The following is a 24,652-nucleotide window of genomic DNA, read 5'->3' as shown; positions in this document are numbered from 1 at the left end:
TTTGCATCTTTATACCTACACAAACAATATATATACAATTCCTTCGGCCTGATTTCTACTCATTTAACAAACAAAACATGTGTTGACAAAAAAAAAAAAAACATGTCTAGCAAAACAAGTATTACTCCTCTCCAAAATGTCAAATCTTTTAAAACCGGATTGCACACTCAAGTAAAATTATTTCATTCATGAAAATAAAACACCCTTTACGGAGTTGGATCTTTTGAAATGGTACTAGCCGATAAATTTGTAAGTTTTTTTTTATGTCTTTCATATACTGTTTATGTATATACATATAATCCAACTCCTAATTGTTTATTATTGATATAAATAACTATCATGTTAAACAAAAGTATTTACAATACTGTAATTAACGCATATTTGAATATAATTCCTATTTGGGAAAATTTATAAAAATGGCTAAAACCATAAACTGTTCAAGGCTATATAAAATTACTGTCTATTTCTGTTTAAAAATAATTGTGTTTACAACAAAAAAATTTAAAGTGTATAATATTGGTAATGTTTAAAATATAGACATTAAACAATATAAAATATATTTTTTACAATTAAAAAAATAAAGAAAACACCTGCACGGGTGAATCTAGTTAATTTTATTAAAACCACATCCAGGTCAATTTCTACAGATTTTGGTTGATTAACGCTAGGCTGATTCTTTTAGCATCTGTGAAATCAAGGGTTTAAAAGTATAATTTTAGCAAGACTCAAGACGGTTACGACAACTTATAATATACACAGTATAATTGTTTTCTAATAATAAATGCTGTCTATACGAGATTGCTGTCGTGTTTGAGCTAATGAACATCTCGTTGTTTTATCGCACAACATGCCGTTTCTTCTCGCAGTTTCGTAGTTTTTTTCATTTTACTGTTACAACCGGATATGGAAACCAGTGAACATCATGCTGTTTATACCCGAACATCTTGCCGGTCTAGGGCTTGTTTGATTTCATCGTCTTAAATCTTAACGCAAGACCAACTATTTTCATCAGTCTCTCATGTTGAAACAATGTCTAACTCCAAACACAATAACCATCCTCCTCCTCCTTCACCGCCGTCGCTTTTTTCATTACCTAACGAAATCGTTTTGAGTTGCTTGGCCCGCGTCCCAAAAATCTATCACCTAAACCTCTCATGGGTCTCAAAAAACCTAAGAGCCCTTGTTCGCTCCCTGCCTGAGCACAAAGGACTACGATCCGTCCCCCACAAGAGCTCCCTCTATCTATGTTTCCGAGAAGACGGCAACTCATCCTTCCACTGGCTTACACTCACAACAACAACAACGGAGGACTATGGCTTAGTTCTGAACCCAACTCCCTTCCCTTCCCTTCTCATCCTAAGTACCGTTCTTCAACCGTCGCAGTTGGGTCAAAGATCTTCTTCATCCGCGCCGGATCTAGAGAACCTTCCTCTGATCTATGGATCCTTGATACACGATCTGGGAACATGACTCAAGGACCGAGCATGAGCGTGCCTCGAGTAGGTCGCGATGCAGCTGTGGGAGTAATCGACGGGAAGATATACGTCATCGGAGGCGGAGGGTTTCATGATGAGATCGAAGTTGAAGTTTTTGACCCAAAGTCGGAAACGTGGGAGCTTGCCGGGGTGGAGTACGGGCGTAAGGCTTTACGGTGTAGTGCCTCGGTGGAGCGGAAGGTTTATATGGTGGAGAACAACGAAATAGATGTGTACAATCCTCGAGAAGGTGAAAGAGAACGGATGGTTCATATGGTAAGCAAGACACTCGCGGAAGGAGGAAGAAAGGATAGGTTAAAAAATGTTACGGTGGGTTGCGTGTGTGTGGTGGAGGATGTTTTCTTTGTTTGCTTTGACTGGAATGGGATTATGTGGTTCGACAAAAAGCGCAATGTCTGGAGGAGATTGGTCGGTGGTTGGGAGAAACGGTTATTCTTTTCTGTTAAGGCCCTTGCGGAACACGACGGAAAGCTAGCGGTTTTGTATCTGTATCATAGATATGAAAACGATTCACCCATTACCAGAGGTGTTTGGTGTGAGTTGGTCTCATTGCATAGAGCTGGACACAGGATTTGTGGGACTGTCGATTGGTCTGGTATTGCTGGTACAGTCCCGTCTTCGTTTGGTTTTCTGCATTGTTTAGCTGTTTCCAATTGATTGATCATAGTATGTTATATTATTATTATGTGTTCTTGAAAGCATGTGTTTGTAAAACTCATTAGTGGGTTACTCTAAGAAAATGATTGGTGATCTCTTATTTGTTCCTCAGTTTGGTGTCATCTTCTGTTAATCTAAATTGATTTTCACATCATTGATAACACACCTGGCGGAAGATAGTGATATTCAGGAGTCTAACTTGAGTTTCAAGTCAATGATGACAACATTCCTCCAAAGTTACAAGAGTCTCATCACCTTTGGATTGTTTTTGTGGAATGATGAAAGAGAATGCATCAGAATCGTATGGTGGTGTTGTCCTTGGCGGCTTCTTCTTGATTCCTACAAATATCATCTACTAAATAAAGAGCTAGTTCTTTTAAGAACATTACAAAATACAGAGCTTATATATGAGACTAGACCCCTGTAGATTTCAAATGTAATCAAAATGAAACCAAAAACCTTTACGAAGAGAAGAAGCGACCGTAGTGGCATGGATTAAGCCGAAGCTACAATTTATCATTTTTTATCAGCTTTTAACATCCATAACCCAATAAACGAGTCCATTTTTGTCTCTTCCATTGGCCTATTCGAACTCAAAAATTAAAAATCCTAAAAATTTCTTTTACCAACATTCCAAATCGGTAATCTTTAGAATATATTTCTATCTATTATTTACATAAAATTTTCTCGTTTTGAATATGACAAAGTAGTAATTTGTTATCAGTCCGACGACCAGCCAACATCGAGTTTAAAGCGATTTTAGTAAGCTTTTCGGTGAGCCTGGCCAATGAATTACTTGCAGAATCCAAACTAGTTTTCGTCAGGTTCAAGATGAGTTTGAATCCACATGAGTTCCTACAAGTCTTCCGGAATATTTTGTTAGCCTTCTAGTAATTTATCGTATCTTTCTCTCTCCATTATATTGGTTTTGGTTAGCTTGTCGGTCGGACCCTACTGATCCGGTCGAACTGAGTTGTCCATTTCAAGTAGGATTACCAAGTCATCATCTTCTTCTTCGTGTTCCTTTAGGTTAGTTAACATTATGTTTACATGATTTGTTTTATTTGGCTTTCGCTTGACATCTTGAGTCAATTAGGAAAGACAAACTAAAAAAAGCAAACTCATAGATTCTCTCAAAAGGCTAGGTAGAAACTTCATGTAAATTTAGCACTCATGCTAGACTGGTATAGTCTTCTCTTCAGGGATGTCTAAGCACACATGCTAGCGTTAATAAAATATCATTAAGGAGGGATTCGTAGATATCTAAAAGAGTTGAGTAATTTGTTGTCCTATATCAACCGGTGAGAAGATAATTGAATCCAAACTGGGAAACACCTTGAGGAGGAGGTGGAGCACCAACGGGATGTTCTTGATTTTGACACATCTCCTTCTCTGCTAAGCTCTTATCTAAAGTGTGTCTTTTTATTTATATTGAAATCTCTGGCTTGATTATAAGCACACATTTTCAACAAAAACGAAAATCACAATGTCCTATCGCTTTTTTTTATTGTGTTTGAGAGTATATCATAAATTTAGGTTTGACTAGCTATCAGTTTCTAAGAGCTATGAGATCAAAGATATATGGAATTTTTTGAACTTCTTCAACCAAATGCAGCCAACACACTACTAAGGTTTAATAATTAAGTAGAGGATCTTAATCTCGACTATGTTTCACATAATTGAAATTGATGATTACACTGCCGCCAAAAAAAAATTGATGATTGATTACACACATGGAAAAAAGCATAATTTTATTGGTGAAAATCTTTCTTCTTTTTTTTTGCCAAAATTGAAACTGAATCCTCTCACTAAAAATCTATTACATTAATACGTACCTGCAAAATCAGCATTGAGAAGTTACATCTTAAAACAAAACTGAGAATCTGAGATCTTGTTGATATTTTTTTTTGTAACGTAGCATCTTATTAAAGCCAGAATTAACGGGTCAATTTCTAGATACCATATTCGATGCAAGACAAATCTCAAATACAGATTTTTTTTTTGAATCTTGTTGATTAACGCTGATTCTTTTAGCATTTTTGAAATTAAGGTTTTAAAAGTAACGTAATATATAAATTATTATTCATATAAATGCTGTCCATATCTGAATCATAACCTAACCCAAAATAAGGTGTTACTTCTCTCAAAAAAATAATAATAATAAGGTGTTTACTTTAAACAAGTGGATGTATTCAACCGAGAGTTTTAGGTGATTTGTATTAAAATGACAAATCCACTATTATTCAAACATAAAATTTAAAAACTCATTAAAATCCACTATTATTGAACTTAACTTTTTGTAGAGTATTCTAAAATTCACTGTTATTGAAAATATTCTAAATTATAGAGTTTTAAAGTTTTGAGGTGATTTTAGGGTGTTGGATGAAGTTTCTTAGTTAAAAGAATTAAAATCCAAATCTCATGGTTTTAGGTTATATTCTAGAGTGGTTTAACAAAAATCACCTAAATCTCTACAATTTATTGAAATCATCTAAAACTCCATTAAAAATTAAATCACATCAAATGTTATATTGAATACATCGTCCGAGAGATTGCTGCCGTGTTTGAAACTAATGAACATCTTGCTGTTTTCTCGCACAACATGCCGTTTCGTAATTTTTTCTTTTACCCTAAAACTCTACATGCCTATTTAGGGCATCATCTTAATGCAAAGACGGAACATTTTGAGTTGAAACGTCCCCAACAATGTCTAACTCCAACGCCATAGAGCCAGAGAAAAAACACACTACCCATCCTCCTCCGCCACATTCCCTTTCTTCATTGCCTGATGATATCGTTTTGAGTTGCTTGGCCCGCGTCCCAAGAAGCTATCACCTAAACATCTCTTGGGTCTCAAAAAACCTAAGAGCCCTTGTTCGCTCGCCGGAGCTCAACTTCTTGCGATCCACCCTCCCCAAGAACTCCATCCATGTATGTTTGGAAGAAGAAGAGGACCATGACGAGGACGAAAACCACTCATCCTTCCACTGGTTTACTCTCAACGAAATATCAACTACAGCTATGACGATGGAGTATGGGTTAGTTCCGAACCCAACTCCCTTCCCTCCTCATCCTAAGTACGGTTCTTCAACCGTGGCAGTGGGGTCAAAGATCTTCTTCATTGGTGGTGCTACAGAACCTTCCAAGGATCTATGGATCCTTGATACCCGATCTGGGAACATGACTCAGGGACCAAGCATGACCGTGGCTCGAAAACAGCGCAAAGCAGCTGTGGGAGTGATCGATGGGAAGATATACGTCATCGGAGGTCGACACTTCTCCTTCTCCGATGGAAGGTTTCATGAAGAGGTCCAAGTTGAAGTTTTTGATCCAAAGTCGGAGACTTGGGAGCTTGTGGGGCAGGAGAGGGTGCATAAGGTTTCACGGTGTAGTGCCTCAGTTGAGGGGAAGGTTTTTATGGTGGAGTACAAGAGGACAAGTGTGTACAATCCGAGAGAAGGTAAAGGAGAACGGATGGTTCATATGGTAAGCCAGAGACTCGAACGTGGACGAAAGGATATGTTAAATGATTCAGCGTTTACTGTGTGTGTGGTGGAAGATGTTCTCTTTGCTTTCTTTAACCGGACTGGATTGATGTGGTTTGATACAAAGCTTAATGTGTGGAGAAAATTGGTTGGTCGTGATGGGAAGGAACTACTACCCTTTGTCTTACGTGCGCATGCCATGGTCGAATACGAGGGAAGGCTTGTGGTTTTGTGTATGTTGGCTGAAAAGGAAGTTCATGACCCCGTTACCAAGAGTGTTCGGTGTATGTTTGTCTCACTGGACAGAGCTGGAGACTTGATTTGTGGGACGATCCATTGGTCTGGTATTTTGGGTACAGTCCCATATTCGTTTCATTTTCTGCATTGTTTAGCTGTTTCCGATTGACTGATTACAGTATATGTGCTTTTGAAGCAATTTGTTTGGTAAGACTCATGAGTGGTCGCTGAAGAAAATGAACGGTGGTTTTCTTTTTTGTTCATAGTATTGTTTGCATCGTTATCATTGGTCTAACTTGAGTTTCACATCATTGATGACAACATTCCTACAAAGTTACAAGAGTCTCCACACTCTCGTAGTTGTTCAAAAACTGTCAATGCTGCTTGCTTGTCTAAACATAGGAACCGTCTCCTGCGGTTATCTGTAACAGTGGGTTCACTGGCCGGACCCTCCATCAGATTTACGCTCATTCTTTTGGTGTTTTCTGCAACCGTGTGAAGAAACAAACTCCATCACGGCCTTTTCTGTTCTGTCTCTTAGTAAACTCTTCCTTCATTATCTTTTTTTGCTCTCTCTCTCTCTTTGGATGTTTTGTGGAATGAAGAAGGGAATGCAATAGAATCTGATATCTATCTATATAATCGAACAAGCATTAGATGTATTTTATAGGTATTTTAATTTTAATTATTCCCGAGCTGGTACAGATCTGAAAGGAACTGACCGAACTCGAAAAGAAAAATTTCAAGTATCTAACTGGGATCTAAATGTTTAGGACGCAAAAGACTTGAATAAAAAAAATTGGTCTGCACCCGACCCGAAGACGCAAAAACCTATGCCTAGTTGATATTATGACTGATTTTTCCTTTGCGAGAATGATTGAAATGTTTGTACTAAAATTTAACAAATAGGTGGACACACATTTCTTAAAGAATCATACTAGTTACATATAATATACATATATACATATGCTATTTCATTTAAAACGGAATTGATCTCTTGTTTGTTCCTCGGGATTGTTGTCATCTTCTGTTATTCAAGTTGATAGTAATCTAAATTGAGGTTCACATGATTGGTAACTACACACACGGAGGAAGATAGTGATATTAGTCTAACTTGAGTTTCAAGTCAATGATGAGAACATTCCTACAAAGTTACAAGAGTCTCAACTTTGGATTGTTTTTGTGGAATGATGAAGGGAGTGCATCAGAATCGTTCAGTGGTATTGTCCTTGGCGGCTTCTTCTTTAATCCTACAAAGACCATTTACGAAATAAAGAGCTAGTTCTTTTAAGAACATTACAAAATACAGAGCTTATGAGATTAGACCCCTATAGATTTAAAAGGTAATCAAAATGAAGCCAAAAACCTTTACGAATAGAAGAAACGAACGTAGTAGCATGGATTAAGCCCGAGCTACAGTTATCATTTTCATCAGCTTTTAACATCCATAACCAAATAACTATTTTATATATTGGTTTTAAATAATTTATATATTTATTTTCAACTATTAATTTAATTAATAACTATATTAAGTTTAACTATATTATTAAATAAAACATAATAAAATATAATTTTTAATATTTAGTGGAGCCTAGCCATATTGTGATGGTGGAGACCCTGATAAGGATACTGCAGTGGAGGACCTTGATGATATTGGGGCGGATGATACCCTTGTGCTGGATATCCCCAGGCACACTCCATAGTATAGGCAGAGTAAGCAATAATTTAAGGTTCAAAAAAATTATGAATTTTAACAGTTGAAAAAAAGAAAAAAAAATAGTTGTTTAAACTACAATACAAAGGGGGCATATTTCTAAAATTTGAATAGGGCTTATAATAGACATGGGCAGAATTCAAAGGTTGTATAAAGAATAACTCTTTTTATTAATGCTAAAGAAATTAAATAACTCATAAGTTATGTCACACTTTGACATCTTCTTATATAGAGACTTAAAAACTCCTAAATTTAATTAGCTTAACATATATTTCCTAATCGTCCTTTTAGTAAACCATAACTCGGTAGGATTACGTGATTAACTTGAATCTCAAAAAAAATTTCTTTCAAGCTTATCCCAATATTTTCCCTTTAAGCTTGAAATCTTTTTTTCGCCAAATATTGTATTCTAGTGAGATCCTTCATTTTATTGAACTTGATTCTTCCAAGAGCTTTAGTTAAGATATCTGAATTTTGCTCATTACTCGAAACATGCTCGACGTCAACTTGTCCCTTTTCAACGCACTCTCTTATGAAGTGAAATCTTGAGTGTATAAGTTTGATTTTTCTATGGAACACCGGATTTCTTGTAAGAGAAATTACAGATTGATTGTCGATTCTAATGATGAATTTTTCGATGGACTGCTCGGTCACTACATTCAACAATTCTTGTAACCATATAGCCTGTTTCACAGCTTCAGTTTCGGCCATAAACTATGCTTCACACGACGACAGTGCAACCATATCTTGTTTATTAGAGCACCACGTTATCAAACTGTCACCTATAGTAAGCTTCACATCAAAGTAATTGATGACTTCACATAAGCATAGACATTCGGATACGCGTTCGGATTCGGATCGGTTCTCAGATTTCGGTTCTAATTTGTAACATATCATATATTCTATTATAGTAAATTTGTTAGTACCGATCATGTACAAATATACCACATCGGTTTCAGTTCTAATTTGTGTCACATCCTAAAATCCATAAAATAACCATGTATCGTTTGTTTTCAGATTATTTCGGTTCGGATTATACTGAAATAAAATACATAATTAAAAGTCTAAACATAGGAAATTTAATACTTAAACGGACACAAAAGTATTCAATACATATCAAATTAAAAAATAGCAACATTCATAATTTTATAACAATAAAACACTTATTAATGATAATAATCCAAAACTCAAATTAAAAAACCATAACCCGTAACATATGTATTGTATACATAACTATATTATTTATGTTGTTTAATTTGAGCTATGTGACGGTACATGTTTAAACTGAACCGAATCTGTTATCCAAAGTATCACAATATAATCTCGATGGGGTAATTTTCTGGATCCGAACCAATCTAATACCTTTATTTTTAGTCGGGTTTGGGTTCAGATTTCAATTTTTATGTTGATGCCTAGGACCATCTCCAGCCTACCTCTCTTTTCATTTCTATAGTTTCCTCTAAAATAGAAAATATCTATTAAACATAGAAGTCTGTGTGCAGAACAGGAGAGAAACTCTCGACATCGATCGTCACAAACCCAGTAAGCACACATTTTCAACAAAAACAAAAATCACAATCTCCTATTTATTCTTTTTATTGTGTTCGAGAGTATATCATAGTTTTATGTTCGACAAGCTTCAGTTTTCAAGTGCGGTGAGATTAAAGAAATAAACAGTTATCTTGCGATTCTTGAACGTGTTCATATCGACCCACCATTAAAGTTTACAGAATTACTAAACTTTGATATGCGCTTTCAAAGCACAGTGTTATTTTTGTTGACAACTTTTATTTAATAAACATAATTAGCATTTATATAATTTATGTTTTAAAATTTTTGTATGTTACAAAGTTTACTATTAAACTTGTGTACATAATTTTAGCTAAGTTGTATTTTAATTTTATGGAAAAATGATCTGACCCGTACTAAATATTTAAATTTATGTTAGGTGTTGACTTGCATTACAAAAACAAAATCATAAATTAAAAAAATATCTTGTTTAATTTTACATCAATAAAAAAAATTAAAAAATTACATTAACCATGGCAGAATACGACGATGGTAAGCTAGTGATTTTGTACATGCTGAGTGAAAAGGAAGTTTATCACACTGTTGCCAAGAGTGTTCGGTGTATGTTGGTCTCACTGCATAGATCTGGAGACATGATTTGTGGGACGGTCGATTGGTCTGGTACTATGGGTACAGTCACATCTTCGGTTAATTTTCTGCATTGTTTAGCTGTTTCCGATTGATTGATTGATCATAGTATGTGTCCTTGGCTGTTTCTTGTTGATTCCTGCGAAGACCATTTCACTAAATAAAGAGCTAGTTCCTTTATGAACATTACAAAATACGTGCAGCCCTTATCAGTAATTAGTATTTGATAAGATTAGATCCCCTAGAGATTTAAAAAATTAAAATGCATTCAAAATGGAGCCAAAAATCTTTAGGAAGAGGAGAAGCAAACGTAGCAACATGGATTAAGCCGGAGCTACAATTATCATTTTAATCATCTTCTAAGATAAACCAATAATGAGTCCATTTTAGTTCTTCAATTGGCCTATTCAAACTTAAAAAATGAGAATTCTAAAACTTTTTTTTACCAAAATTCTAATTCGGTAATCTCTTTTTTTTTGAGCAACTAATAACTTTAATATAAAAAGAGCATAAAAGCCCAAGAGATAGTTCAAGCACAAAGCTGGGCTTTAGCAATTGAGTCCGCTAACCCATTAAGGTCTCGTCCGGTAACCCATTAAGGTCAGGAAGAAACGAGAAACAACAGAATTGAAAAGATGAAGATAGAGAAACGATATCCGACAGTACTCCAAAGAGCTCTGTAGGTCCCCGTTTCTGGTTGATTGCTCTCATGAGCACTTGTGAATCTGATCTAAGCCAGATTTTCGGTAATCTCTGAAAGTCAAATTTCTCTCTATTCTCTATATAGGAAATTTTGGCAAGTCCGAGGAGCTTTCAGGTGGGTTTCTCGCAGGTTTTAAACGAGTTTTTGACAGGTTCTAGATGAGTCTTTGGTGAATTTCCAGTGAGTTTGTACAAGTTTTCCTGGGATGTGTGATGAGCCTTCTAGTAATTTTATCGTCCCCTTCTATTTCCGTTTTATCTGTTTTGGTTCTCCGGTTGGTCTGACCCAGTTGATCCGGTTGAACGGAGTTGACCATTTCAGCCAAGATTACCAAGTCATCATCTTCTTCTTCTTCTTCTTCTTCTTCTTCTTCTTCTTCTTCTTCTTCTTCTTCCTTTAGGTTAGTTGACATTATGTTGTTTGTTTAGCTTTGGCTAGACATCTAGAGTCAACTGGTAAATACAAACTAAAAAAGACAAACTCGCATTTTCAAAAGACCAAGTAGAAACTTTATGTAACTTTAGTACTCATGCTAGATTGGTATAGTCTTCTCTTCAGGGATGTCTAAGTACACACACTAGCGTTAAAAGTATTGTTAAGGGGGCCTTTAATTTATAGATATCCAAAAGCGTTGAGCAGGAGCAAAAATGCTGGAGTTTAACTTGAGGACTGTCTGAAGTCTGAACACAGATGCTAGAGTTGATAAACTAGTGAGCTTGGACCAAGAACCACAGTCTCTTGTTAGGAAATTTAACTTAATAAAATTTAGGATAAAATCATGGTAAAAATTAGTTGCAAATAGAGTTGTCAAAATTTGGCCCTGGCTGAAAATATGGTTAGGAAGTTCATTTGTGAGGAGAACAATGATTAGGTAACAAACAAAACAAAGAGAGATGAATGGTATGGAGGCCCAAGTATGAGTTGAAGCCCATCGATAAAGAAACGCGTGCTGCAACTTATCTACATCAAAAGCCACCCAAACAAGAAGACAAAAAAAAAGACAGAGCAAGTAATGAAAAAGCAGCAGAAGAAAGAAACTGGTACGAAAAAAGCTTTCTCACAGAGGATCAGGATCATGCCATCTGTCTTCTTTAGTTTAGGGCATCACTGTGTGTAGGGTTTATGCATTTAAGTATAAATATATCTAAAAGAGAAAATGAATCGTTGAAGCAGTTATTTTACAAATTTGAGAGTCTCTCTTGTTGAACGCAGCAATGTCTAACTCCAACGCCGACGAGCCACCGGAAAACTACACCACCCATCCTCCACCGCCGCCGTCGCTTTCTTCACTGCCTGACGAAATCGTAATGAGATGCTTAGCACTCGTCCCAAGAAGCTATCACCTGAGCCTCTCATGGGTCTCAAAGCACATAAGAGCCCTTGTTCGCTCGCTGCCTGAGCTCAACGGACTAGGATCTATCCTCCCTCTATGTATGTTTCCAAGAAGAATACAACGACACATCCTTCCACTGGCTTACTCTCTGTCCCACTGAGGAAACATCATCAACGACGACGGAGTATGAGTTTCCGCTACTCCCGAACCCAACGCCCTTCCCTTCTCACAAGTACGGTACTTCAACCGTCGCAGTGGGTTTGAACATCTTCTTCATCGGCCGATCTAGAAGAGCTTCCTCGGATGTATGGATCCTTGACACCCGATCTGGAAACATGACTCAGGGACCAAGCATGAGCTTGCCTCGAAACGTGGAAGAAGCTGCTGTGGGTGTAATCGACGGGAAGATATACGTCATCGGAGGCGAAGGGTATCAGGAAGAGATCCAAGTTGAAGTTTTTGATCCAAAGTCGGAGACTTGGGAGCTTGCTGGGCTAGAGAACGTGTGTAAGATTCCACGGTGTAGCGCCTCCGTGGAGCGGAAGGTGTACATGGTGGAGTACGAGAAGACGAGCGTGTACAACCCGAGGGAATGTGAAGGAGAACGGTTGGTAAAGATGGTAAGCGAGAGACTCTCTGAACGTGGAAGAAAGGAGACGGTACCTGATACTGTGGAGCGCGTGTGCGTGGTGGAGGATGTTCTCTTTGCTTGCTTTAAGCGGCTTGGGGTGTTGTGGTTCGACACAAAGGTTGACGTGTGGAGAAGATTTGTGGGTCTCGATGGGAAGGAGATGTTTATCTTACATGCGGATGCGATGTCGGAATACTATAATGAATATAATGTAGAATTGTGTGTCTTGTATTCTTCCACGAAGAGGTCTTTATATACAACCTATTTAGCCTAATCTAACTAGGAGAAGGATATACACAAACCATATAAATCCCATAGATATAGGAGAACATATATATTAATCCTAATCCCATACTCCTCCTCAAGTTGGCAATGATGGTATCCGAATGCCTAACTTGGACAACAAGTAATCAAAAGTAGGGGTAGGCAATGCCTTCGTGAGAAGATCTGCAGGTTAGTGCTTAGTAGAAATGTGCTCTGTAGTGAGAAGCTTCGCTTGAACTGCATCACGCACGGTGTGACAATCATTTTCAACATGTTTTGTTTGTTCATGGAAGACGGGGTTCTTCGCAATATGAATAGCCGATTGACTGTCACAGAACATGCGCATAGGTTGATGATGAGAGAAACCAAACTGCTGAAGAAGACGCTTAAGCCACTTCAGTTCACATGTAGTATCAGCCATGGAACGGTACTCCGCTTCAGCTGACGAACGCGAGACATTCCGCTGCTTCTTTGTCTTCCAAGACACAATAGAATCGCCGAGAAGAACCACATATGCACTCAATGATCGGCGTGTGATTGGGCAAGCAGACCAATCCGCATCGCAGTAGGCAGTCAGTTGAAGATCGCAATTGGAAGTTAGCATAATACCCTGATCCGGAGTCCCTTTCAAGTATCTCACCACCCGGAGAGCCGCGAGCCAATGATCTTCGCGAGGCTTTTGCATAAACTGAGATAGAAGATGTACTATATAACTCAGCTCCGGTCTAGTGAACGTCAGATATATAAGGCGTCCAACAAGACGTCTGTACTTGCCGGGGTCAGTGAGCCACGGACTCTTAGAAAGCGGGAGCTTGTGATTGAGCTCAGTCGGAACTGGTGATGGTTTAGCTCCAAGAATGCCACATTCAGCGACAATGTCTAAGGCGTACTTTCGCTGCGACACAAAGATACCTTCAGGTCCTCTGGCCACTTCTAAGCCAAGAAAATACTTTATTTTACCCAAGTCCTTCATCTTGAAGTTCTTATTGAGATAGTTTTTAAACCGTTGGATCGTAGAGACATCGTTTCCTGCGATAATGAAGTCATCAACGTAAACTAGTATATGGAGACAGATATTCCCTTCGATAAACGAGAAAAGGGAGTAGTCTTCGTAGCTTTGGGTGAAGCCGAAAGCAAGCAGTGCTTTACTGAGCTTTGAGAACCAACACCTTGGTGATTGTTTCAAACCATAAAGGGATTTTCGAAGTCTGCAAACTTTAGAAGGATCCTCTGTTTTGAACCCTGGTGGTAACTCCATATAGATTTCTTCTTCTAAGTCCCCATGTAAGAATGCGTTGTGCACATCCATTTGATGTACGTCCCAACGTTTTGCTGCTGCGAGTTTGAGTAAAAACCGAACAGTGTTCATCTTTGCCACAAGAGCAAACGTGTCCTTGTAATCTCGGCCCTCCTTTTGTCTATTGCCGTGAGCAACTAGCCGGGCTTTAGGTCTCTCTATTGTGCCGTCAGCGTTATATTTGTTAGAATAGATCCATCTGCAGCTGATTGCCATCTTGCCTGGAGGAAGGTTAGTAACATCCCATGTATGATTATCTTCTAGGGCAGTAACCTCAGCTTTCATAGCCCCTTTGAAGCGTTCATCAAGTATTGCTTCTTTGAATGTAGCAGGAACATACTCCGAGGCGAGACTGGCAAAGAAAGCCTGATGTTTCGCAGAGAAAACAGATGTAGATAAGTAGTCAGCGATAGGATACAATGTCTTACCCGAGACCGTTGATGAAGAACTCTGATCAGACGAAGCTTGAACGTGAGAGGGGTTTGTAGTCGATGTAGCATGAGCAACGAAGTTCTTGAGGAGAATCGACGGTTTCTTAGCCCGGTGACCACGACCAAGCACTTCCAAGAGGCCCGGACACTTATTACGGTCTGTATGTTCTGACAGTGAAGTCGGAGGTGGAGGCGTTGGTGTAGAAGTTTCAGTCAAAGTCGGAGACATTGATGTAGGAGTTTTAGATGTAGGTGGTGAGGCTGGTGGTGTATTAGGCACCGTAGAAGGAGAAGATATAGTTGGAGGAGGTAATGTCGAAACAAAGGTGTCATGTAACTCGGCTGATGGTATAGTGACATTAGGTGTTTTAGGGAAGGGCGTAGCATCTGGTGCTTCCACAGATTGAACAGGCTGTGACAATGATGTGCTCCCCCTAGATAGAGACGTCGGAAGAAGAAAATCATCGAACACATTCTCTTGCATGACTGGTGGTGTAACGTAGTCTGTATCAGAAAGGCCTGGTAGCTTGTCCTCAAAGAATATAACATCTCGACTAATGAAGAATTCATTTGTTTCTGGATCATATAACCGCCACGCCTTCTTTCCAAAAGGATAACCAATGAAAAGACACTTACGGCTTCGTGCACCAAATTTATCCTTATCTCTTGATCGCCAGTGTGCATATGCGAGGCAACCAAAGACTCGGAGTTGATCAAAGGCTGGAGGTTTACCGTGTAGCACCTCATATGGCGTTTTGCCATCTAAAACGTGTGTAGGTGTGCAATTGATAAGGTGAGCAGCCACCAGGATGCTCTCTCCCCAGAATGTAGTAGGAAGGCGCGCTTGAAAGAGACAAGCCCGAGCCACATTCAGAATATGTCGATGTTTCCGTTCCACACGAGCATTCTGCTGTGGAGTATCAACACAGGAAGTTTGGTGAATGATCCTTTGTTCTCGGAAATACGTTTTGAGTACTGTAAACTCCGATCCATTGTCTGTTCGAATCATTCGAACTTATCGTCCAAACTGTCTAGTAGACATGGCGCAGAAACTTTTAAGCAGAGTAGCAACTTCTGATTTTTCAAGCATCAAATAGGTCCATACGGCGCGAGAAAAATCATCCACTATAGTAAGGAAATAGACTGCACCACAAGACGCTGGTGTCCTATAAGGTCCCCAGACATCACAATGAATCAATTCAAAAGGGGTAGAAGCTTTATTAAGACTATCGGGAAAAACCTTCCTAGTTTGTTTGGCTTGAAAACAGATATCACATTGACTGGAAACAGAAAAATCTATAACAAGAGACTTAAAAACCGGTAAAGAAGATAAAACTTTGTAAGACGGATGTCCAAGACGACGATGCCATAGAACTGAAGACTCTGTCGACTTTGTAGCCCCATGAACTCGTGCAACCTTGACTCCCGTAAAATAGTAAACCCCCTCACGTTCTTCACCTGCTCCAACCAGAGTCCTCGAAAAACAGTCATGTAAAACACATAAAGTATCGGTGAAAATCGCTATACAGCCCGTTTGTTTTAACAACTTCGAAACACTGATCAAAGTGCAATGAAAATCAGGAACATAAAGGACGTCATGTAGAACATAATCTTTGCTAAGTCTCAATGTTCCTTGTTTTGTAGCCTGCGAGTTGCGGCCATTAGGACACACCACCGATGAGGCAGATATGTCATGTACATCATGAAGTAAAGTCAGATCACCTGTCATGTGATGAGAGGCCCCTGTGTCAATAATAACATCAGTAAGTGTAGTTTTACCAGACAAGCGTTCAGACGTGAGATTGCTCTGTTGATTTTTGAGAAGAGAAATCAAGGAAGCAATCTGATCAGAGTTGATTTGAGGTGTAACTTGTGTTGCATTCGCTCGACCTCGACCACGTCCTCTGCCTGAATTGGAACGACCTCCACGACCACCACGATTACCAGATGAAGCATTGTTTTGTCGCTCAAGAAACCACTCCGGATATCCATGCACAAGAAAGCACTCTGTAATATCATGTCCTGTGCGGCCACAATGTGTGCACGTGTGAGCTGGATCCCTGAAACGCGGAGGTGCAGGAGTAAGAGAGAGATCCTTAGATGTCTCGGTTGTAGCTGAGAAGCCTAGAGCATCAGTCCGTTGCTTTTTCGCTCGGTTAGTAATCATATTCTGCTCCTCGCGTATTACTCTTGAGTAAACTATATTAAGATCAGGCAATGGGTCCTCGTCGGTGATCCTTGATCTGATAGACATAAATCGTGCATCATCAAGCCCAAATAGAAACTTGTGTACACGCGCATCTTCTTTTTCTTTTTCAATATCTGAAGCTGCAGCACAAGTACATGTACGAGTGGTTTTGAGATTCTGGAGTTCCTCCCAAAGTTTAGTTAACTTTCCGTAGTAATCTAGAACAGATTGACTATCCTGCTTGCAGTTGGTAATAGCATCCTGAAGTTGGTGAATTCTGGTTCCGTTTTTAACAGAAAACCGAAACCGTAGTGTTTCCCATAGGTTATAAGCCTCAGGTACATGAGTAACCGTTGAACGAACTTTCGAATCAATTGACGTTCGGATCCATCCGACTATCATTGAGTTCGCCGCAAGCCACCGTACTAAATCAGGACTATCATCAGACGGTTTCGCTATTGTACCATCTATGAATCCAATTTTTTGTTTAGCTTGTAGAGAATTGCGAAGCACCGTTGACCATTCTGGATAATTGTCATGTGACAAACGCACCGATGTTATGAGTGCGCCAGGATTATCTGATGGATGGAGATAATAAGGTGAGACTTCAGGAGAAGCTCCTTGCGTCTGTGTAGTAATTCCCGTAACCGGGTTTGAAGACGTCGAATCAGAAGACATCTAGATCGGTAAAGTAGTATAGTAGTAGTAGAGATATAATCAAACGTAGAAGTGTTTGATTAAAAAAAAAATTTGGTAAGATCTTAGCTCTGATACCATATAATGAATATAATGTAGAATTGTGTGTCTTGTATTCTTCCACGAAGAGGTCTTTGTATACAACCTATTTAGCGTAATCTAACTAGGAGAAGGATATACACAAACCATATAAATCCCATAGATATAGGAGAACATATATATTAATCCTAATCCCATTAAATACGAGGGAAAGCTTGTGGTTTTGTACATGTGGGGTGAGTGCAAAGTTGATGATACTGTTACGAAGAGTGTTCGGTGTAAGTTGGTCTCAGTGCATAGAGCTGGAGACAGGATTTGTGGGACGATTGATTGGTCTGGTGTTGTGGGTACAGTCCCGTCTTCGTTTTGTTTTCTGCATTGTTTAGCTGTTTCTGAGTGATTTGAGAGCAACTTGGTTGCTAGCTAGAAAGGATTTATCATGGAATCATATTTTAGAAAATTAACATGTTTTTAAGTTTGTGGAATGAAAGGTATATGTTTTTGTTAAGCTCGGGAGTATTTTTAGTGAAGAAAATGAAAGGTGGTTTCTTGATTGTTCGTGAGATTGTTGCCATCTTCCGTTATTCAGATTGATGTTAATCTAAACTGAATTTCACACATCATCGATGACTAGTCTACTCATGGAGATAGAAGTGTGTAATTTTTAATATTTTATCCTTTATTGGTCACAATTGGGAAAATCACATAGTTTGGTTATAACCACCGCGCACTAAAAGCGACAACTAATAAGTTACTAAGGCATACATGCTTGTTGACAAGCAACCCAAGAAAAATATGCTTGTTGATAAGCATTAAGCAACGAGTCAAGCTGCGTTGAGGAGGATTGAGCTTTGCCCAGCATACATGAATGAATATTGTTTTTGGAGGATTTCGTTGTACTTATGAATCCTCAGTTCAGCAAACATTGATGCCTTACTTCTTTCAACTCTTCAAGTAAGCTTGATTCTCAATTCCACTGTCTTTTTTTATCTTCTCATGTTCTATAGCTCATTCGATTTAATGGCGCTTATTTTTTTCAATTGAAGATTCTCAAGGCTAATTAATAATGAACTTTTAATAGTAGCGGTGACACATAATTACATAAATCGCACTGCGGAACCTTAGTTTTGCTACCTACTATAATATTTCACCAGAACCAGTCAAAACCATCTCTGTCGAACACACAACATTCCAGCTAGACATCTGAGTTTCAGACGGAGAAGCAGTGAAGCACCCAATTGAAAGGAGAAACAAGTTGTTGACAAGCCTCTGATCTAAGAAAGACCAGCACCAGCGCGCCATGACAATTCTTCACTTAGACCATTTTACGTTCAAGTCAAACATGTTAGAATTAGAAATTTAAGATGATTTTGTCACCTTCTATGATATGTGCAGCGCATCGTATATCGATTTGTCATAAAATAAAATTTGTACACGGTTGAGGCATGACCATTCCCGTTATTGATAAGGGTTTTTTAAATGACTAGTATTATTATTTTTCTGAAGTAGGTGTTGAACTTTAAAAACTCCATAACTGACTTTATCATCTTCATCTAACAACCCATGCTCGAAACTTCCAATTAAAAGACCCCAATCGATTTCTTCTTGTATTACACGCATGTATACACACCTTTGCCTACATCATATCTACTTGATAGATCAGTTATCTGCGGCACATTTATAATACAACTAAGATTTTGACCCGCCGTTTATTAAAAGGGCGGGTACATTTTTTGTTTTACATTTTTGTTGAGATTTAATTTTTAGGGCATCTCCAACTCTACTCCAAAACTCACTCCAAACTCCATTTTGCAGTAAAATCATCTCCAACCCCACTCCAAAATCCACTCCAAAATGGAGTAATAAATATGATTACTCCAAATATGGAGTAAACCAACTCATTACTCCAAAATGGAGTTGAACTTTTTTATTTATAAAATGGTCCTCCATATTTAAATATTTCCGTTTTTAATAAAATATTATTATAAATAAATATATAAATATTATTTCACTATAAATATTATAAAAATTACTGTTAATATTTCTTAATTATATAAATATCCATCTAGTGAACTATTTTATGCAACAAAATATATATAATACAAAACATAAAAAACCTTACATATAAAAAATAAAAGATAAGCACCATATAAAAGATATATAATATAAAACATAAAAAAACATACATACGAAAATAGACTATTTTGCAAATAGTATAAATGAAAGAGAATATTACTAATTTTTTAATAACATAAAACATAATATATTAAAAATATTCTATTTTGGAATAGGAAATGAAATAATACATTGGAGCAAAACTCAACTCCATTTTGGAGTTACTCTATTTTGGAGTAGAAAATGAAGCTCTTATATTTGTGTTTTTAATCATATATATATATATTTTTTTGTATAATATTTATCTTAAATGATCAATAAGAGGTTTTAATCAATACTATTAAAATAGTTGAACCAAATCTATATCAATACGTCAGATTCGTGTTTTAATAGTATTGATCTCTCTCTTGTTACATACAATTCTGTTATTGGCTTGACGTCATGATTTGAATTCTTATCCAACTAACAGATTTTTTTACTCATTCCTCCAAGAATCTTGATTTCTTCACTTCCTTTTGCTCTGTTTTAACAATTAAGATGTTGACTTTCCGTGAAAGTGAGAGAGAAGTGGTGTAATAAGCTTTAGCGTCTCTTCTTCTTTGCTTAAATGGATTTAGTATTAGGCAAAAAGGGTTTAGATTTTGCTCTAAGACACAAGAAGTGGATTCTACTTGCACTAATAAGTGGTTATGGTGCTTTCAGAGTTTATCATTCTCCTTCCATTTCCCAGAAAAGAAAGCGAATCTCTAAGCTCTTTACTCTTCTTCTCAACCTCGTCGAAGCAGCAACACATTCCGCCGAAGCGGTTAACATAATCTCAAAGGATCTAACGGCGTTTCTCGGCTCCGATTCGAATCAAATCCCAAACAGCTTGAAACAGATTTCCAAAATCGCCAAATCGGATGAGCTCAATTCTTCTTTGACCAGATTCACACAAGCCGTAACCGTTGGGTTACTCAGAGGATGCCGGTCAGATTCCGGATCGGGTTTCACGGACCGGGTTATGGATAAGCTGTTCACGAAATCAGGGTCCGGTTTTGCGTCTGCGATCGTTGGTAGCTTCGCTAGAAACTTAGTCGTCGCGGCGAAATTCTCTGGTTCGAAATTGCTCGACGCGGTTTGCTCCGACGACGGGAGAAAACTAATCGGCGATTGCGTTCAGCGTTTCGTTGTAAGCTCAAGATTGTGAGCGTGTTCGAGCTGAGCTAAGAGTGTGTTACGAGTGATGACGTGTCACAAACTTATGGAAATAGAAGATATTGCTTGGACTTGAAGCAAAAAAGATCTTCTAGTTTGCAAGATTTTAGGAAATATAATATTGTCTTTTTCGTGTCTATTTAATGAGACAATCTACGAGAGTTTTAGGTTAAGCATTAAGAGAGAAAAAGTTAGAATAAGAGGTTTGTTCTTGTCGGCTACAGAGATCAAGTAACAAGTGTTTAGCTTGGGTCTCTGTGATTTAAAGATTAGAAACTGGTATGTCGCTAGTCGTGTGTGACTGAGCATAAATCAGATTAAACAGATCTAGGGGATTGTTTAAAAGGTTTCTAATTTACAAGAAAGTGTTCTTGAAATCTCTTGTGTGTGAGTTATAATTTTGGTGTCTCTGAACTTTCATTTGGTATCAGAGCAGGAAGCCTCTGTGGTATCAAGTACTACTTACAGGTTGAGATCCTGCGGATTTCATGGACACCATGAAAGAACTCCTACACACTCACAAGCTTATTATGCTTGACAGTACCAACTTCGGTCACTGGAAGGTGAGGATGCAACACATCATCAGAGGAGTTGATGAAGATGCTTGGACGTCTGTAGAAGATGGTTGGAGTGCGCCTACTATCATCATGGAAGATAAGACTGTCGGTCCAAAACCTAAAGATCAGTGGACTGATGGTGAGAAGAAAGCATCAAAATTCAATTCCAAAGCCTTGACTGTCATATTCTCATCAGTGGACGTTGAGCAATTCAAGATCATACAAGGATGTGAATCTGCCAAGCAAGCATGGGATACACTCATTAATCACTTTGAGGGAAACACTAGTGTGAGAAGAACTCGTCTTGATCATCTTGCCTCCAAGTTTGAAAACCTGAGAATGAGTGACGATGAGCCAATTGATGGATTCATATGCAAGATCAGTGAACTGGCAAGTGAAGCGTCTGTCCTTGGAAAGAAGTATGAAGAAAAGGATCTGGTAAAGAAACTGCTAAGGTGCTTACCTCCACGGTTTGAAGCTTATAAAGCTGTACTTACACTTTCTGTAGACACAGATGAGATGAAGTTTGATCAACTCTCTGGCATTTTGAAAGTGCATGATCTTGAGAAAAACGACCGACAATCTACTAATCAGAAGAGCATTGCTTTCACAGCCGAGTCTAAGGATGATGGTTGAGTTACTAAGATTGAAGAAAACCTGAGTCTAATGGCACAAAACTTCAACAAGTTTGTCAAGCGTATGGAGAAAGTGTTGGACCCGAATATGACCCTCAGGTGAGGTACCGATAAGCGTGAGCTAGCATGTGGGTTGCGATAAGCCCATCATAACAAAGGGAGCTGAAAGCCGAGCTGACGACTGGACCTGGGAGACATCGTAGCAGAGGTCACGACAGAAAGTGAGCTAACACCTTAAGAGACTCGGTCAAGAGGAGCCTAAAGCGAGTTCCGTAATTGAAGCTGAATATCTCGGAGAACAGTTGAAGGGTTGCCAACGAAACCTAGACTATATAAAGACGGAGAAGATAAAAGACAAGCCATCTCTTTTCCATATATCAACTTTTGTACTAGATTAAAAGCATTACGTATTCTTTAGTAATCATCTCAAGATACATTCCTTTGTATTCATCATCTTTCAACTCATCAATAAAATCATATTCATTCTTCAAGTTTATTTACGGGATTCAGCCCACGATTCTCATTCATCTCTCTTGACCTAACCTAAATCTAAGAAGTGAAACCTTGTCTCTCACAATTGGCGCCGTCTGTGGGGACAAATAATCGAATCCCTTTCTCTAAAGCTTAAAGGATGAATCCATTAGACGGAACGAATCCATCTAACCCCGATCAATCGAACCAGAGCAATAGCTCACCGAATCGCACTGCTCCGGGGGCAAATAACCCGAGAGCCTCCGGAGGGACCAACTCTGGGTCCTCAGCCCTCAATAACCCATCGCATCAATCCGCTCCGAACCAAACGGAAGATCAGCTTTCTGAGATCCGTCGGATGATGCTCCAGTTAGTGGACAAAGCTCAAGAGACCGAGCGAACGGTGCAACAGTTAGCCGAACGGCAGCAACAGTTCGAAGAGATAACCAGATCTCAATCCGCAACGACCCAACCGTCCGTCCACCAGGGAAGAGGAGTCACTTTCCATGAACGGTTAGCTGACCCTTCCTTCCCTAGAGAGCGCCTGAACTTCTCCCCTGATAGCCCAGGTGCAGAAGGGCAGGAACCTGCTTTCCAAACGCCTCGCGCTAGGACAGCTCCTGCGTTTACCCCTCCTATCACCAGCACCATGGGGAGCAATGTAGCTACAACTAGCTCCATGCCTGATCGAAACACCGGTGGGAGCACCCGTTTGCCTCCACCGCCACCTCCTTCCGGGTCTGGAGCAGGAACCAACATACCGTCCGGGGCCAGAACATCAGCTTCAGTGTTTCAAGCTAGGGTTTCAACCCCAAGCACAGACGAATACCAAAGGACGGATGCTGATCCTGCAGCTCTCCGCACTAACCTCGCTCGGAGCCTAAGGACCAATGAGCGACCTATTTCGCCAGCTAGCTGGGAAGACGACCGAGCTCGGTCTCACCAGGAACCTGCTCGCCGAGTATCTGATAATGACCCAAATGTCCTTCCCTTCGAGGGACCTGACGCAATTCGCAGGTACATGGAGCGAACCCACGCAGCTCTCCAGAAATTGGGAGCTCAAGTTCACAAGGTAACGAGCTCAGCTCCCGAAATCGAGAGCTTAATTGAGGAGACTCGTGGAACTCCGTTCACCGATAGAATTGCCAACTCTTACATAAGAGATACTCGAAAAATTAAGATTCCTGAATACGATGGGAACGCAGACCCAAAGGCCTATTTAAGAGCCTTCCGATTAGCTATCGTTAAAGCTCACTTCACAAAGGAAGAGTGTGATGCAGGATATTGCAGAACATTTGCCGAAAACCTGATCGGAACAGCTCTCGAATGGTTCTCCAGCCTCGAGCCGAACTCTATAGACAGTTTCGATCAATTGGCTAACGCCTTTATGAAGCAATATTCAACTCACATCCTGAAACAAGCGTCTGAGGCTGACCTCTGGAAGATCAGACAAGGACTGGGAGACTCACTGCGAGTCTACATCGAAAAGTTCAGAGCAGTAAGAACTAAACTCTCGAATCCCAACGATCAGGTAGCCATTGAGGCTCTTAGGAGAGGTCTCTGGTATAAATCAGGTTTCTTCTCGGAGCTAACGCTAAATCCCCCTCCAACTATCGATGACGCCCTCCATAAGGCCTCTAGATACATTACCTTGGAGGAGGAAATGGCAGCATTAGATAAGCTCCACAGAAAACCCCAGAGTCACCCGAAAGGCGAAGCCTCCGATGGAAAGGGACCTCACAAAAGAGGTAGCTCCCGAAATAATCAGACCCAGGGAGAACATTCTTACGTAGTCGAGGAAGACAAGGAAGAAAAACCTGTCGCCGCGACAGCTAAAGCCCCCTGGTCCAAAGGTTATGACGAGAGCAAACATTGCTCTTACCACGATCGAAAGGGACATTCAACCGAAGAATGTTGGGACCTCCAACGACAACTGGCTGCTAAATTCGCAGCCGGAGAAATAAAAGATGTGGACCTCAAAAAGCCACAACCTTATCAGAAGAGAGGTCCCAGAGATAGCTCTCCAAAACGCGAGAGGTCACCTGAAAAAGAAACAGACTCACCACCCCCAGCTCCCAAAAAGAGAGTCGATATGATCCTTGGAAAGTTTCCACAAGGAAAAAGCCTACAAATCGAGGCCCTCTTGAGTAAACCACCTCCCCAATCGAGCCCTGGCTCAAGGATCGATTACATCCTTGGAGGGTCCGATGTGTGTCAAGACTCCGTTAACTCTATTAAAAGTCACGTACGGAAAGCTGTGTCAAACACTCAGTCCAAACCGACCAAGCCTGAGTCTAACACTAAGATCTCTTTCTGGGAGAGTGAGACATTAGACCTCGATAGACCTCA

General features: G+C 39.3%; 2 protein-coding genes and 2 pseudogenes across 2 annotated transcripts; all 4 read left to right on the top strand.

Moving 5' to 3' along the window:
* Nucleotides 1–269: 269 nt before the first annotated feature.
* LOC125591604 lies at nt 270–4,283 on the top strand (annotated as a pseudogene).
* A 253-nt stretch (nt 4,284–4,536) lies between these two features.
* On the top strand, nt 4,537–8,324 carry LOC106449680 (F-box/kelch-repeat protein At2g22050-like). Its single transcript, XM_048766101.1, has one exon. The coding sequence runs from the start codon at nt 4,860–4,862 to the stop codon at nt 6,042–6,044; it is 1,185 nt and encodes a 394-aa protein (XP_048622058.1). The 5' UTR covers nt 4,537–4,859; the 3' UTR covers nt 6,045–8,324.
* Nucleotides 8,325–11,104: 2,780 nt separating this feature from the next.
* On the top strand, nt 11,105–17,914 carry LOC106448374 (annotated as a pseudogene).
* A 2,136-nt stretch (nt 17,915–20,050) lies between these two features.
* Nucleotides 20,051–20,632, top strand: LOC106446252 (protein PHLOEM PROTEIN 2-LIKE A10-like). The gene has a single exon (XM_013887951.3). The coding sequence runs from the start codon at nt 20,051–20,053 to the stop codon at nt 20,630–20,632; it is 582 nt and encodes a 193-aa protein (XP_013743405.2).
* The last annotated feature ends 4,020 nt before the right edge of the window (nt 20,633–24,652 follow it).

Source organism: Brassica napus, chromosome C8, assembly GCF_020379485.1.
Source record: "Brassica napus cultivar Da-Ae chromosome C8, Da-Ae, whole genome shotgun sequence".
Lineage (NCBI taxonomy): Eukaryota > Viridiplantae > Streptophyta > Magnoliopsida > Brassicales > Brassicaceae > Brassica > Brassica napus.
This window is presented reverse-complemented; position numbering and strand designations above follow the sequence as displayed.

Excerpts from the sequence above, each read along its gene's own strand:
- LOC106446252 (XM_013887951.3), top strand. The coding sequence starts at position 20,051 with ATGGATTTAGTATTAGGCAAAAAGGGTTTAGATTTTGCTCTAAGACAC.
- LOC106449680 (XM_048766101.1), top strand. The coding sequence starts at position 4,860 with ATGTCTAACTCCAACGCCATAGAGCCAGAGAAAAAACACACTACCCAT.